The sequence below is a fragment of the Actinia tenebrosa genome, unplaced genomic scaffold (genome assembly GCF_029948245.1).
Source record: "Actinia tenebrosa isolate PJP-AT-01 unplaced genomic scaffold, QUT_ActTen_1.0 PGA_scaffold6__47_contigs__length_16458017, whole genome shotgun sequence".
Lineage (NCBI taxonomy): Eukaryota > Metazoa > Cnidaria > Anthozoa > Actiniaria > Actiniidae > Actinia > Actinia tenebrosa.
The window spans coordinates 7,310,977-7,325,506 of record NW_028292583.1 but is presented as its reverse complement, the minus strand read 5'-3'; the positions used below and the strand labels follow the sequence as shown (position 1 = coordinate 7,325,506).

General features: G+C 40.3%; 2 protein-coding genes and 1 long non-coding RNA gene across 4 annotated transcripts in view; 2 read left to right on the top strand and 1 right to left on the bottom strand.

Moving 5' to 3' along the window:
* Positions 1 to 7,488, top strand: part of LOC116298705 (uncharacterized) — a 7,699-nt gene extending 211 nt beyond the window's left edge. Inside the window, exons 1-4 of the mRNA XM_089038856.1 lie at positions 1 to 715; positions 5,680 to 6,505; positions 6,578 to 6,973; positions 7,049 to 7,488. The exon at positions 1 to 715 is cut by the window's left edge and continues 211 nt beyond it. Coding sequence (XP_088894982.1) covers positions 1 to 715; positions 5,680 to 6,505; positions 6,578 to 6,973; positions 7,049 to 7,488 — 2,377 coding nt within the window. The remainder of the gene's footprint in view (positions 716 to 5,679; positions 6,506 to 6,577; positions 6,974 to 7,048) is intronic.
* Positions 1 to 14,064, bottom strand: part of LOC116307096 (uncharacterized) — a 22,479-nt gene extending 8,415 nt beyond the window's left edge. The window contains exons 1-4 of one of the 2 annotated variants that reach the window (XM_089039088.1): positions 14,018 to 14,064; positions 11,016 to 11,168; positions 9,738 to 9,836; positions 9,379 to 9,515 (exon numbers count right to left, since the gene is read on the bottom strand). In XM_089039088.1, the coding sequence (XP_088895214.1) occupies positions 9,379 to 9,515; positions 9,738 to 9,786 (186 nt within the window). In that variant the 5' untranslated portion in view covers positions 9,787 to 9,836; positions 11,016 to 11,168; positions 14,018 to 14,064. The remainder of the gene's footprint in view (positions 1 to 9,378; positions 9,516 to 9,737; positions 9,837 to 11,015; positions 11,169 to 14,017) is intronic. The other variant, XM_089039089.1, reaches the window with a different exon arrangement.
* LOC148905967 (uncharacterized) lies at positions 13,475 to 14,361 on the top strand. Its single transcript, XR_016121544.1, has 2 exons — positions 13,475 to 13,571; positions 13,986 to 14,361. It is a non-coding gene; the product is annotated as an uncharacterized LOC148905967 (long non-coding RNA).
* Positions 14,362 to 14,530: the final 169 nt, after the last annotated feature.

The following is a 14,530-nucleotide window of genomic DNA, read 5'->3' as shown; positions in this document are numbered from 1 at the left end:
ATGGAATAAAGTAAGATCATCGCCCATAATGAGTACGCTCCCTGGTGCATCCCAACTATCCCAATCTCAAGTTAACTACCTGGAAGCTCTATCTGAAGCGTACAAAAATGTCTCAGGTTGGGATTCCCGTCGACAAATTCTTTCCATAATGACAGGGGTGGCAACCTTCAAGGAGATACAAAGATTTATCCCAGGGCTAACACAGTATCGCTTTACCTCTGCAAACCTCCACCGCCTACAGTATGGTCGTGCTGCTCCAGTTCAAGTAAAGCCTGTAGCACGTCTGCGCATCGAAAGAAAACAACTGGACCATTTCCTGGCTTTTATTACAAGCCCGCATATCGTACAAGATCTGCCCTTTGGCGAGAAGAAACTGAAGCTTTCCTATGGTGAAATTCTTGCTGTACCCAACGTAATAAGAACAATCATCCCACAGCACATTGTTGAACAGTACAAGCAGTATTGTGCCGAGATAAACTTCAAACCATTCAGTGAAAGTACGATGATACGCATTCTGTTGGAGTGCAGTGCCTCCTTGCGCAAGTCCCTACAAGGCCTTGATTATTTTGCAGCTGAAGGCGCAAGGGGATTTGAAGACTTATCCGAGGTTCTGGGAAAGACGTTGGCACTTGGTGCTTCCGAAGATGAGGTTGCAAATCTACAAGAATCCTTGAAGGCTGGAAAACATTACTTGAAAGGAGATTATAAGGTACTTGTAATTTCGTCGGTACATATACGACTACAAATCCCACATCAACTGACCCTACATGGGCGAGGTGTCGATCATACATGGGCACTGTACCATTATTCCGGCCTAGTCTGCGGGAATCCCAGATGAATTAATTAAATTCTGAAACAGCAAACTTTTGGAAGCACACGTCTCCTCTGTGTCCCTTTTCGCCACGCTACTGTTCATACATCAAACAAAAATTGGCTGGATACGAAACTTTTAGGAGGGCCATGTACGCCCCTCCCCCCCCCCCCCCCCCCATTCTCAACCCCTCGCTACGGCCCCTGCTGTGATTCTCTCATTTGGACGTGATTGCTGGTCCAAAGACAAGGAATCGATAGATAATATTCATCGTACGTTTCCCATCGTTTTTTAATTGTAGGTTCACATTGTAACATTATATGATATTGTGTGACAATGCATCTTTGTTTAACTAGTTACGTTATAGTTAATCACATGATTGTAATCGTATATATATACACATGTACGCCAGATATATATCAGTTCGCGTACTGATCAATACATGTAGTATAGAGTCAAGATAAAACAAATAAATCGAGACATAACCAACCGAAGACTATCACATGGTGTCAGAAGTGGGATCAGTTAACTTACTTCGAAGAACCTATTTGTAAAGCCAAGTCTTCGAGAGATTACACCCGGGGATTACACAACAATAACACCGAGGTCAATTTTCAAGTCGCCGCCACGCATCATCGTATTCATTAGTATATACATCGTATTGTTCAGCAAATCCAGTACGAGAATGGGAGATCTTTCAGGCTTCGAAGCCCCAAAGATGGATTGGTCGTCTGGACCAGATTTATATAACCGTTTCAAGCGTTTTAAACAGAAATGCGAACTCATGTTTGATGGGCCATTGAAGGGCAAAACTAAAGAGCAAAGGATTAACTACCTACTGTTATGGTCAGGAGACTATGGACTAGATCTATACAACACTTGGACATTGGACGAGGAAGAGCACAAGGACATAAATGGATATTGGAAGAGATTTGAGGATCATGTTAAGCCACAAGCAAACCATATCTTGAACAGATTTAATATACGTAATGTGAGACAAAACGGCAGACCGCTAGACGTCTTTCTGACAGAAGCACAACTCATCGTACAAAGTTGTGGATTTCCCGTCGAACTACGAGATGAAATGCTGAGAGACACTCTAGTTTTTGGCACTGGCTATGAGACTGTTAGAAAGAAATGCATTGCAGAGGGAAATTCATTGACGTTCCAGAGAGCGAGGGAAATCGCACGAACCGAAGAAGCAACACGTGAACAACTTGTCGCGATGAGCAACGCAAGCCATGAAGTAAATGCTCTGGAGGGTCCACAGCGACAAACGCAAAATCAACGCAAGTATGAACAGTACCCTACGAATAAAGAAACTAAATCGACGACCAAATCCACGTGTCACCGTTGCGGGAATGAACAGCACACAGCAAACCGGAAATGCCCCGCCAGCGGTGTCGAATGTCATTACTGCCACAGACGAGGACATTTCAGTAAGATGTGTAACAAGCGCAGACAAGTACACGAAATAAACGAGGAACCAAGTCCTGAACACTGTGAAGAAGATTTTAAAAGATTCTTTATGGGATCGCTTGAAGTCAACGGGTTACAGAGTTCAAGTCGCAACAAAGTGATTACAACCGTTAACGTCACAACAAGGCCATTCCACAAGAAAATGACAAGGTTATCATGTAAACTTGATACGGGCGCAGAGACCAATGTTATGTCTAAAACAGACTTCGACAAGATAATCGCTTTACCGAAAGATAAAGTACTCGGGCCACCACATATTCTGACCGCGTATGGTGGACAGGAAATCCGTTGTATCGGTACATGTGAACTGTACGTACACTACAATGGGAATACTACGAAGGTACCCTTTACTGTAACAGATGTACAAGGGCCTGCCATGCTTGGATGCAACACGTGCGAACAACTTGGACTCGTTACAATCAACTGCAGCATTGAAACATTCAACAAGCAAAAAGGAAAGTTGCAAGACAACCGTCCTCTAACCAAAGAGAGACTCATACATGAATACAAAGACCGTTTTGAAGGTATTGGTACCTTTGAAATGAAGCCATACCACATCACCTTGGACCCAAGAGCAGAGCCGGTCGTTCACCCTCCTAGAGCAGTACCTATACATTTACGCGAACGTTTCAAAGCCGAACTTGACAACATGGAGGAACTTGGAGTTATAGAAGCAGTAAATGAGCCTACAGACTGGGTCAACAGTGTAGTCCTGAACGAGACAGTCAACGACAAGGGTGAGATAACAAAGCTAAGAGTGTGCCTGGACCCCAGGGACCTCAACAAATGGGTAAAGCGAGAGCACTACCACTCTAGGACGATAGACGATGTAGTAAGCCAACTACATAATGCTAAATTCTTTAGTATTGTTGATGCCACGAAGGGCTACTGGCATGTGCCTCTTGACAAAGAGAGCTCGCTGCTCACCACGTTTAACACCCCACTCGGCCGGTATCGATTCACGCGAATGCCATTTGGACTAAACGTATCGCAAGACATTTTCCAAAAGGAACTCGACTCATCCCTAGAAGGCCTGCAAGGTGTTACAGGCATCGCCGACGACAACTTCGTGTATGGCAAAACAGAGAAAGAACATGACGACAACTTAGCCAAATTAATGTGCCGCGCAAGAGAGAAGGGCATAAAGTTCAATAAAGACAAAGTGCAAGTCAAATGCAAAGAAGTGAGTTTTTTTGGACACACATGGACACCTGAAGGGATTAAGCCAGATACAAAGAAAATATCAGCCATATTGAACATGCAACCACCGCAAAGCGTCAAGGATTTACAGAGTTTCTTGGGCCTTGTTAATTACTTGACAAGGTACTCCAGCCGTCTAGCGACAATCACAGCACCACTAAGAGAACTGACCAAAGCTGAAACAGCTTTTGTTTGGGATACAGAACAGGATAAAGCCTTCCAGGATGTCAAGAAAGAAATCGCATCAGCTCCAATACTCCGGTACTTCGACAAGAATGCTGAGACAACTATTCAAACAGATGCGTCGCAGAAGGGACTAGGCGCAGTCCTCCTACAAAATGGCCAACCAGTATGCTACGCATCGAAAGCACTCACAGATACAGAATCAAACTACAGTAACATTGAGAGAGAGACGCTAGGCGTGGTATGGGGCCTAGAAAGATTTCATTATTTTATATATGGGAAGCACTGCAAGATAGAAACTGACCACAAACCTCTTGAGTCAATCTTCAAAAAGAAACTCGCTAGCTGCCCCCCGAGGCTACAACGATTGGTGCTCCGCGCATTGAAGTATGACGTCACAGTTACATACGTTAAAGGAGCTAATGTCCCCATTGCAGACGCCCTCTCGAGAATCACTCCACAAACAGGGCCAACCATTGGAGAACTACCAAGAATAGATGTCCACTGCATCACAAAGACCCTACCTGCCTCGCCTACAAAACTTAAACAGATCAGAGAAGAGACAGCAAGGGATTCTACCATGTCGCTTCTCAGAGAAACCGTGTTTAGAGGATGGCCTGATCAGAGAGGTAATTGTCCAGCAGCTCTACTAGACTATTGGAATTTTCGAGAAGAGCTTACTATCGAAGATGGTATCCTCCTTAAGCAAGACCGAATCATCGTCCCACCCAAGCTACGTGCTGACATCTTACGCGCCCTCCACCAAGGCCACCTAGGCATCGAAAAGTGTCTTCTCAGAGCACGATCATGTGTATTCTGGCCTGGAATAACGAAAGATATAACGCAAATAGTTGAACAATGTGAACCATGTCAGAGATATCAAAAAAAGAACCAAAGAGAACCAATCTTGCAAGCTGATACACCCAGCCGACCATGGGAAACACTCAGTTCTGACATGTTTGAGTACAAAGGTAAGCACTACCTACTAGTGGCTGACCAATACAGCAAGTTCCCAGTCATACGTTACCTCACAGGTACTACCTCAGCAGCCGTCATCAGCCACCTGAAGAGTATATTCGCAGAGCATGGTATTCCATCACGCCTTATAACTGACAACGGACCGCAGTACAACTGCAGAGAATTCAGTTCGTTTACAGCAACATATGGTATAGATCATGTGACAAGCTCACCTTTGTACCCACAGTCAAACGGTTTTGCTGAGAGAATGGTGCAAACCATAAAAAACATCCTGAAGAAGTGTGACGAGCGAGGTGAGGACCCATACTTGGGGATCCTTTCGTACAGGACAACACCAGTCAACAATAACCTCAAGTCACCAGCAGAACTTCTTAACAGTCGAAAGTTCAAGACCACTTTACCAGCTGCACAAAGAGCATTCCAGACTGGAAATGATAGGGACCAGATCAGAGAGAGTCTACTTGACCGACAAGAACAGCAGAGTAAATACTATAACCGTACCACTGGAAGAGTACAACAACCCTTATATGGTGGGCAACCAGTGCGCATGTATGATCACAGATGGAAGACATGGGAGCCAGCAGTAGTACAGCAACAAGCTAGAGAACCAAGGTCGTACCTTGTGAAAAGGCATGATAATGAAACTGTATATTGCAGAACAAGGTCTGACTTGCGACCGGATACAGCAGTACAAAAGCAAGATACACCACCAAAGCCACCAGCAGATGACCAAGTACCACAAAGTACTAGTGGCATGGACACGCCCTCAAACTACACAACTAGATATGGACGGGTTGTCAAACCAACAACAAAGTTTGACTTGTAGTTCGTTGAGAGGAGGATGTAACATTATATGATATTGTGTGACAATGCATCTTTGTTTAACTAGTTACGTTATAGTTAATCACATGATTGTAATCGTATATATATACACATGTACGCCAGATATATATCAGTTCGCGTACTGATCAATACATGTAGTATAGAGTCAAGATAAAACAAATAAATCGAGACATAACCAACCGAAGACTATCACACACATCAGTGACAAATGCAAAGTACCCAGTCACTGTAGTGTATATGCCCTAAGCGACCCCACGGAAAAAGACCACAAGAAAACTTGTGATCACATGCATGATGAAAGATGCCCTGAGTGCGAAGGAATGGAATCTACCTTAGAGGAAATAGAAAAACTCGTAAGCACTGTGACCTTCACCAACGATGATGATCACGATGAAGCAATGTACCTTTGCCAAAAGGGAAAGCAAAGCATAATTGCATGGAAGTGCCACCTGCTGAGGTCTGTCAACCAAGATAAAGCACGTTTAGATGCAATAGAGAAACTGGACGAGCATACCATCTTAGTCATCAACGACTGGGCCATGAAATTTCTCCCTCAACTTTACCGAGAATCCCAGACTGATTGGTTTGGGAAGAGAGGTATTTCGTGGCATATTTCTGTTGTATATCGGCGATCAAAGGGTGTCTTACAGTCCCAAGCTTTTATCCATGTGATCCAAACTTGCACACAGGGAAGCTCAGCAGTAGTCGCTCTAATTCAACATGTCATCCAAACGCTCAGAAACGAGCATCCAGAAATTTTGAGGTGCTTCCTCTACCAAGACAACGCTGGATGTTATCATTCCAACAACACCATCCTTGCTTGTCCCGCAATCGAGAAATCGACAGGAATCAAAGTTCAGGGCATGGACTTATTAACGTTTGTTCCATATTTACTTTTTATAGGCATAAGCAAGCTGAATAACTTTTGGTTTGATGAGAAAGGGAAACTAGCAGCCTTGAGGGCATATAACATTGGTAAAGGGAGAAATATCAATGTAAATACTAGTACAGGTTAGTTAATGCAATGAAATAATGTATTTGGTATTACTTACTGTTTGACGTCATATTTTTCTATGCATACAGACAAATATCAATGGTTACAGGATGTTTCTTTTTCGCCTGGTGATTTTAAAGATCACGCTGCGAAATCTACAGCAAGGATAGGCGCTACCGACCAGCAGAGAGCTGAACCACAGGCACCTCAAGCCAGTCTCCCTTCTTCAAGTGAAGTTTTTTCCTGCCCTCGAGAAGGCTGTGTGCGTGTTTTTCAGAGATACACAAATCTAGAAAAACACCTATCCTTTGAAAAATGTTGCAAGTATGTTGAACGACACACCCTGATGGATCTAGCCAAAATCGAGTACGCTTCAAGACTTGAAGAGGGTATAGGACAAAGGCCTGTCATTCAGAGTGAACATCTCGAGTCAGCCAAAGAAGACCCTGTCTCTGGAGCAAAGGAGGGCTGGGCACTTCGTGAAAGCAAGAAGTCCCATCGATTTAACGAAACTCAAAAAGAGTACCTGCTGTAAAAGTTTAACATTGGCCAATCCACAGGGAAAAAGGTTCAAGCAGAAGCTGTAGCTAAAGACATGAGGAGAGCAAAAGGACCTGATGGCGAACGACTTTTTTCCGTCGCTGAATTCTTAAGTCCTCAACAAATTTCATCATACTTTTCGCGTCTCGCAACCAAAGCCAAGAAAAGACTGCTTTCGCAAGAAGACATCCAGGCCATTGAAGAGGAAGCTAATTTTGACAATGCTCGCCAAGATATTCTTTCATCTTTGCAAGGGAAACACCCAATTGTGCTAGACCAGTACAACATTTGCGAGTTGGCCGGTAGCGGGGCACTGAAGAAGATGAAACTTGGCCTATTGCAGCATATATGTGAATCGTTTGACCTGGATGTGCCACCAAACAAACCAAGAAAGAAAGCCCCCTATTTAACACTCATCGAAGAACTTGTTTCTTACTGTTCGTGCACCACTAGTTCTTAACACGTTAGGTCAAAAACTATTAGTAAGAGGAGAGTTCTTTTTTACTGTAAAGCAATAACAGCTAGCCGAGCGCGAAAGTGCTCAATACGTCAAGCCTTACCGGCGTTTGCATTGCTACGCGGCCACCCCAGACAAAAATCGCGACGTGCACTTTGCAATAGATTGCCGTCAATCAAACAAGTTGACGTCATTTACACGCGTTTGGATCTGCCCGGATAGACCCGGTGAGTGTGGCTCATAATACTTGTAAACAATCGACTGAAGTTTTGGCGCCTTTTGAATCACACACGCGTGTAAATGGCGTCAACGTGTTTGATTGACGGCAGTCTATTGCAAAGTGCACGTCGCGATTTTTGTCTGGGGTGGCCGCGTAGTAATGCAAACGCCGGTAATGCGACTTGTTTTTAAAAAGTTTCGTTTTTTTTTTCAGGTTCATATGTCATACCTTTATAGAATGGACAATGACGAATACCTAATGATGTGCATAAGCATCTATTGATATACATAAGAAAGGTCTCCGATTTTTATTGTTAATCAGATGAACGTCACAATATTGCGTGACACAAATTCAACCTCCATAATTCGGCGTCCAAACATAGGAAGACACGAAACTTTTCCTAAGCCTTGAATCTTTGATTCCTTGATATATTTATTATTACTTTTTGAATATAAGGCATGGTTTGAGTTTAAATTTTTGATGACGTCACGTAAAAGCCAAGAATAGCTTTGTACCGAAGATTTTAAATTCCGACTACAAATGAATATGAAATTTTCATAAGACTAGACGCGTGGCTACTTGACCTTTTACGGTCAAATATATTCATATATCTCTCTGTTATACTCAAAAATGCCTCCTAAAAGTAAAAAGGACTCGTTTTCTTGTGTGTTTTTTTTTTGTTTTTTTTTTTTGCAAGAAATAAACCATATACTAAATAGCGTCATGCTCGGTTCATTATATATTCATTTATTCATGAACTCACGAATGCTGTAAATAGTCCTAGCGTCTTTAGTTCTGGAAGTTAGAGAATTAACGGGCCAAAAACGATACTTGGTACGATGAAAGCCCAATGATAGGGCTTTCAAAGAATATTAAAATTTATGTGGAAAAAAATATACTCTCTTCAATATAGCGTCGCAAACTAACCTCAATTTTAGGCTCGAAGCTTATCGCTCCTAGTTGGTGGAAGTTGATGGCAGAGATCTTAGCTTGAATTCAACAGATGCCAAAGTGATTTACATCTTTGGAAACAAGAAATGATGAACAATGTACGGACAAAATTTCAATGCCATAGGATTTTTCCTTAGAGCACGAGCACTCCCTAAACATGCCTAATTTTATGGAAATAGAGTCGCCGGAAAATGACTGTCGGCGGTTCTTTTCAACTTTCGCGAATTTTGAAAAAAATAAAAATCGCCAGACTTTTTGGACATGCATTTCGAAGACTACCCACCCAAAGGTATCTTTTGGTAAAATAAAATGGAATTTGATTTTTTGGTTTTGTCCGGCGATTCTCGACCATTACAGACATTCGCTCTTAAAAGCTTTTATAATTGTATAGAGTTTTCTGCCATACAAAGCTAAAGCGATTGACAATGTAAACAAATCCGGCACGGTTATGGAAACAACTGTAGTACTGAGTCTTTTACTTTCATGTCATGTGAAAGATAACCTAATGAACTTTAAGTAAAACTTTTAAAAAACTAGAGTTTGGCTTTCAGTGTTTTTGACGTAGCTTATGGCTTTATAAAACGACCTCTATTTAGCGGTCATAGTGAGGGTGTTTTTTAGAGGGGGGGGGGGGGCATTTTAAGGGAGCCGCTTATTTAATGATTAAATCACGTTGAACTGTATTCTCATAATCAGCACTGAATATTTCAATGCATACTTACCATATTCTTGAGGCCAGCAAAGGCGATATTGTACGACACATTGACAGGACTGTTGTTTGGTTGTGGTGCGACATGTTTGCTGTAGTTCGTAAACAGCTTTGCTCGAAGTTGGTATTCATGGATATTCTTGGAAGAAACTGTCGAAGTAAAAATTGTCGAAGTAAAGATTGTAATAATCTTCTTTCCTAATATTTTCCTAATTCTTCCCCAACTCGCTCGCCAACCAATATGGCGCCCATCGCTTTTGTCTTTTTATCCCTCGCATTCCCGTTCCCAGACCCCGCGCGCAATCATGAAATGTTATTTTATTTTTTCGTCTTTTTGAAAAGAAATAAATTATGCTGAAACACATTTCTTACCTTGTGAACCCAAGGTAGCTACAGCGAGCCAATAAGGAACGAGCAGCATCCTTTATTGACAGTCTGTCAGGACTATTCAAACCTCAAGGACAAATGAATCTTAAAATAATTCGATGAATAATTAGACAGCTCATGAAGAATTTTGGCAAGATTAGCCACCAAGTTAGACCTAGCCCCAGGCTATCCTGTGCAGCTATTGCTTATTATGAATTAATTTAGCATTTATATCTATCCATAATTATTTTGGAAAACTTTTTGAAATAATAATGGACAAAAATTTGAAAGCTACTGCTGCTGTTTTTGTGTTTTTATAATATAAAACTGTGCGTCGTTAAGTTTTGTTTTAGATAGAAAAGCAAACCTGGAAAAATGTCATTATAAACTACTCAGTATAGTCAGTAAATATTCTTATCCTTAAATAGATTAACGAAGGAATTTTCAAAGGATACTTAAGAAAAGTTGTGTTTGTGTGTGGGAGGTAGGAAGGAGGAGGGTTCATGGCGCTATAATCGAAAGCTAATCTAGGTTGCTACTATGCTGCAACCTATTAGTTGGGGCTGGGAAGCGGGTTAAAACAATTGAACAAAAATCATTTTTCCGAAGCACAAAAGATCATAAGAAATGTTCAGATGAAGTAAAGATGTTTGATCATTTTTTTGCATATAAAGAACTTTCGAAATAGCTTTCAAAGAGTGAGTTTTCCGTTGCTAGAGTGAATACCATATATCCGGGAAACACTTCGTAAGAAATTGCACAAATTAGTAAGTTCAGTATACAGTAGACCATAGAGCTACACAACTTTGCACTAATTTGTACAATCGATTTTCACACGGGTTTATGAAAACCACTCTACAATCAAGTTGATTGTCAGCATTAACACTAGGTTATTAAGAAAGCTGGTTTTATTCTTGGCTAAGGCGCGATTACATGGAGCAATTTTCTCTGCAACTTGTCTCACAACAGCGTTGCGACACAAGTTGCTAGAGTGTCTACATTGTGCAACGCAGGAGACACAATCTTATCGTTGCCGAAAGGAGGAACGAATTCTACTTTTCGTAACGATTGCTACAACTCGTAACTCAAATTGCACTGTAGGGTTATACGCTGCAATGCTCCACGCAACTTGTGTCGCAGCGTCGTTGCGCGAGACAAGTTGCAGAGAAAATTGCTCCGTGTGATCGCGCCTTTATTCATGAAGAAATTCCATCCTTCACAGAATAAGTTAAGCAATAAAAAGGCATAGTGGAAGCAACTCATAACTTAATTAGTTCAGTGTACCTTGTCAGTAAGAGCCTCGTTAAAGTGTACCTGGACTACTGTAGACTTTGCGTCGAAGAGCAAACGAAACGTGCGAAAATGGTAGACCAGCTTAAAAGACTGACAAGTGCATGCTGCTGTTTAGTATGTGTAGCCATGGCAATCTCATGGCACCTGTAAAGGATAATATCAGCGACTGGTACCATTGTATTAATGGCATTCACTTCTCTTACATTCCCGTATTTGGGTTTGGATTACAGAGAGACAAGGAGACTCCCGAAAATTGAATTTTAAACAGCCAAGCAAATGATAGACGGACAGACAGACAGACAGACAGACAGACAGGTGATAAACAAACAGTCATGGACAGACAGACAGATGATAGACAAACAGTCATGGACAGACAGACAGATGATAAACAAACAGTCATGGACAGACAGACAGATGATAAACAAACAGTCATGAACAGACAGACAGATGATAAACAAACAGTCATATGGACAGACAGACAGATGATAGATAAACAGTCATGGACAGACAGACAGACAAAATGACAACAACAAGACAGAAGGGTGGAATAGGAAAAAAAGAGGACAAACTTGATTTCAATACAAAGAACTTATTAACAGATTTATTCAACAATAGAATCAGTTAGTTTATTTAACTGTCATCATATTACTTTTAGCGTTTATCGTATAAATAATATACAAAAAATTACGGTGTTGTCAAAAAAGTGCAATAAAAATAAATTCATAAAAATATACAAATAATGAAATGCACAGCATGATCAGAGAAAACATTATTTCGTAAATTGATCATCTATTTAATAACTAATGACGTCATGTCTAGTGACGTCACACAACTACACTAGCATTGATTGCGGTTACCGAAGAACAACACACTTTGTTATATACCAACTGTCAAAGTTCATTTCTCTCGTACTCTGATTGGGCGAGAGGGTATCACGTGAAAGTGAACGCTTTTCAATGTTTTCCCGGCAACGGCTCTCAAAGGGGAACAATATGTTGTTGACCGGTAATAGCAATTAAGTGGTTTCGCAAAAAATGTGTGATTTTCTGATTTTAAATCAAAATTAAATAATCAAATAATTGCTTTGTGTTTTTTGACACTTGGTATATAACAAAACACTTATTGACTGGAACCTCGGAAAAGCAATGTTTTGTGCCGGGTCTCTCTATGGCAATATTTCTCTGAGCTTCGCCTCGGGAAACTCCGCCGTCTCGGGACCACAAAACACACTGTTTCCCTCGGTCCCAGTCAATAAGCGTGAATTAATATTTAAAATCGAAATATTTAATTAATATTCAATCTTGGTTGACTGTCCAAAGTTCTAGCATATTATTGGTAAATATCGATCATGGAATTTTGCTTTGTCTGCATGGCGGGATATAAAATTTCGATAAATGAACCATTTTGCCCTTGCTCTTATAAACGACAATCCAACATAAAATACCCTTACTGGATTTACGCCTGGTCCTGAGTAAACGCAGGAAAGGTACGAAAAAACGCCGGGTTAACGAGTTCTGTAGTTTTGTTTTTTTCACTAATTTACTTTACAGTTTATAGTTGCAATTCCTGATGTATCTTTTAAGGCTTCTTTGTCCACAAACGACCTAATCTTTTCGCATTGAACTTTTGATATTATTTTACAATATATAAATATTTTTGAGGTGATGGTTGAAGACAATGCCGTTAACTATACAGTCAATTCAAAAAATGTTGTCGTCGACCAACTCAAGCCTACGCGACTGGACCGAAAGGAACTCTGGGTAGCAATCATTGAAGCCGAATTGACTACATAATTTTATCTGACTAGTTATGCCTGGTTTACAGTACGAACCTTCGTAGGCGAGCGGGAAGTGTTGAAGTAGACGTTTTTTTAATGCCTTCATATTTTCGAAATTGTGAACTGAATCATAACTACTTTGTTTTTCTTTCACTAAACCCAAAAACATGCATTTGCTGGGTTGTTTCTCGCCATTATTATCTATTATAACTAGCGGAACAATTAATTCAGAACGAATATTTAACCGCTTCAATGATTTTTACCCATATTTCTTTCGGTCCAGTTGCGTAGGCTTGAGCCGGTCGACGACAACGTTTTTTTGAATTGACTGTATATCTACTGCGCCTGTGTAACCGGCGGCAAGGCGCTCAGCTATGAATCAGATTGCAAGTGGTTTTGACAAAAGAATTTATTGAAAAATTCACACAACTTTACAATACATGAAAAAAAACGGGAACGAGATTACAGGATATCTCTAATGAAAACAAGAAAAATATTTACAATGAGATAAAATAAATTTGTAGCTTATCTAAATAGCTAAAAAGTTATGAATAAAATACAGTTTTGCTAGATATAAATAGAAACGGAAATACGTAAATTACGTCACAGGTAATTTGAATATTGCATACTGATTAGCAGTGTTTACAATACGCGAGTGAAAATTACTAGGTTGCAAAGTTTAATGTACAAGTCGGTAAACCGTTTAAAATGAACTAAACCAATGGAAAAAGCAATAGGAAAAATTGACTAGAGGTTAACTATGGCTTTAGGTAAGTATTTTAACCTTTGTTTATGACAAACTAAGAATTACACGGTTTACTGAACACGCGGTCGCGACAATGACCTTGAGTGTAGAGTTTAAGTAGCGAACAAATTAAAGGTTGGAAAGAAAAGGTCTTTTATCCCGCAGTTAAGGCTATTTATCGTAGTAAAAAGGTTAAACAAGCGAGTAAGGCGGTAGCGATCCTATAGTAAACGTCTTAAAGAGTTTAAAAGACAAGATACACTCAGCGTGATTACTAAATTACTACTGCGTGAATAACTTTGTACTAAATTACGCGCTAATGCGACTAGAATTACTACAACATGAAACGAATGCTTAACAAATATGTAGAAAATCTAAACTATAAAATATAACGACTAGTTAACGATATTAACATAGATTTGTCCTAAATCTATCCTAGGTATAAGTGTAAAAGGCTTCAAAGATTCATACCTTTACATCGTAGAGAATTCCTTGTCTTGATATGTGCAACGTCTTCAAGAACTTTTACTACACTGATTTAAGCTTAGTTTGGGCCTATTTTTATGGAAAAACCTGCATTCTTAAGACCTTACACATCCTATGCAATGTTGCACGCCCTAGGCGCAAACAGGATGTCCCAAACACGAACTTACGTAAACAAGCGCCAAACCTAGGCATGACTCACTGTAATGTAATTACGTACGGAAATTATTTCTTGCTTACGCATTTTCCACGCAAACAGTTAACTAAAGAATTACATTCCTATGTGTACACGAGGCATTCCTAATTAAAAATATAGATTTATGTCTAAATAATTACTGTCCAAAATAGTGTCTTTTGACTCTGTCACACCTGCCATCTCTGTTGTTTCAGATTTGTTAATTAACATCGACGAACTGCCTGGTTATTTTTCATGAAATTGTATTCAATTCTCTGCAGACTACAATATACTGTTTTGGCTTTTACCTTTTTTAAATTGTTTTT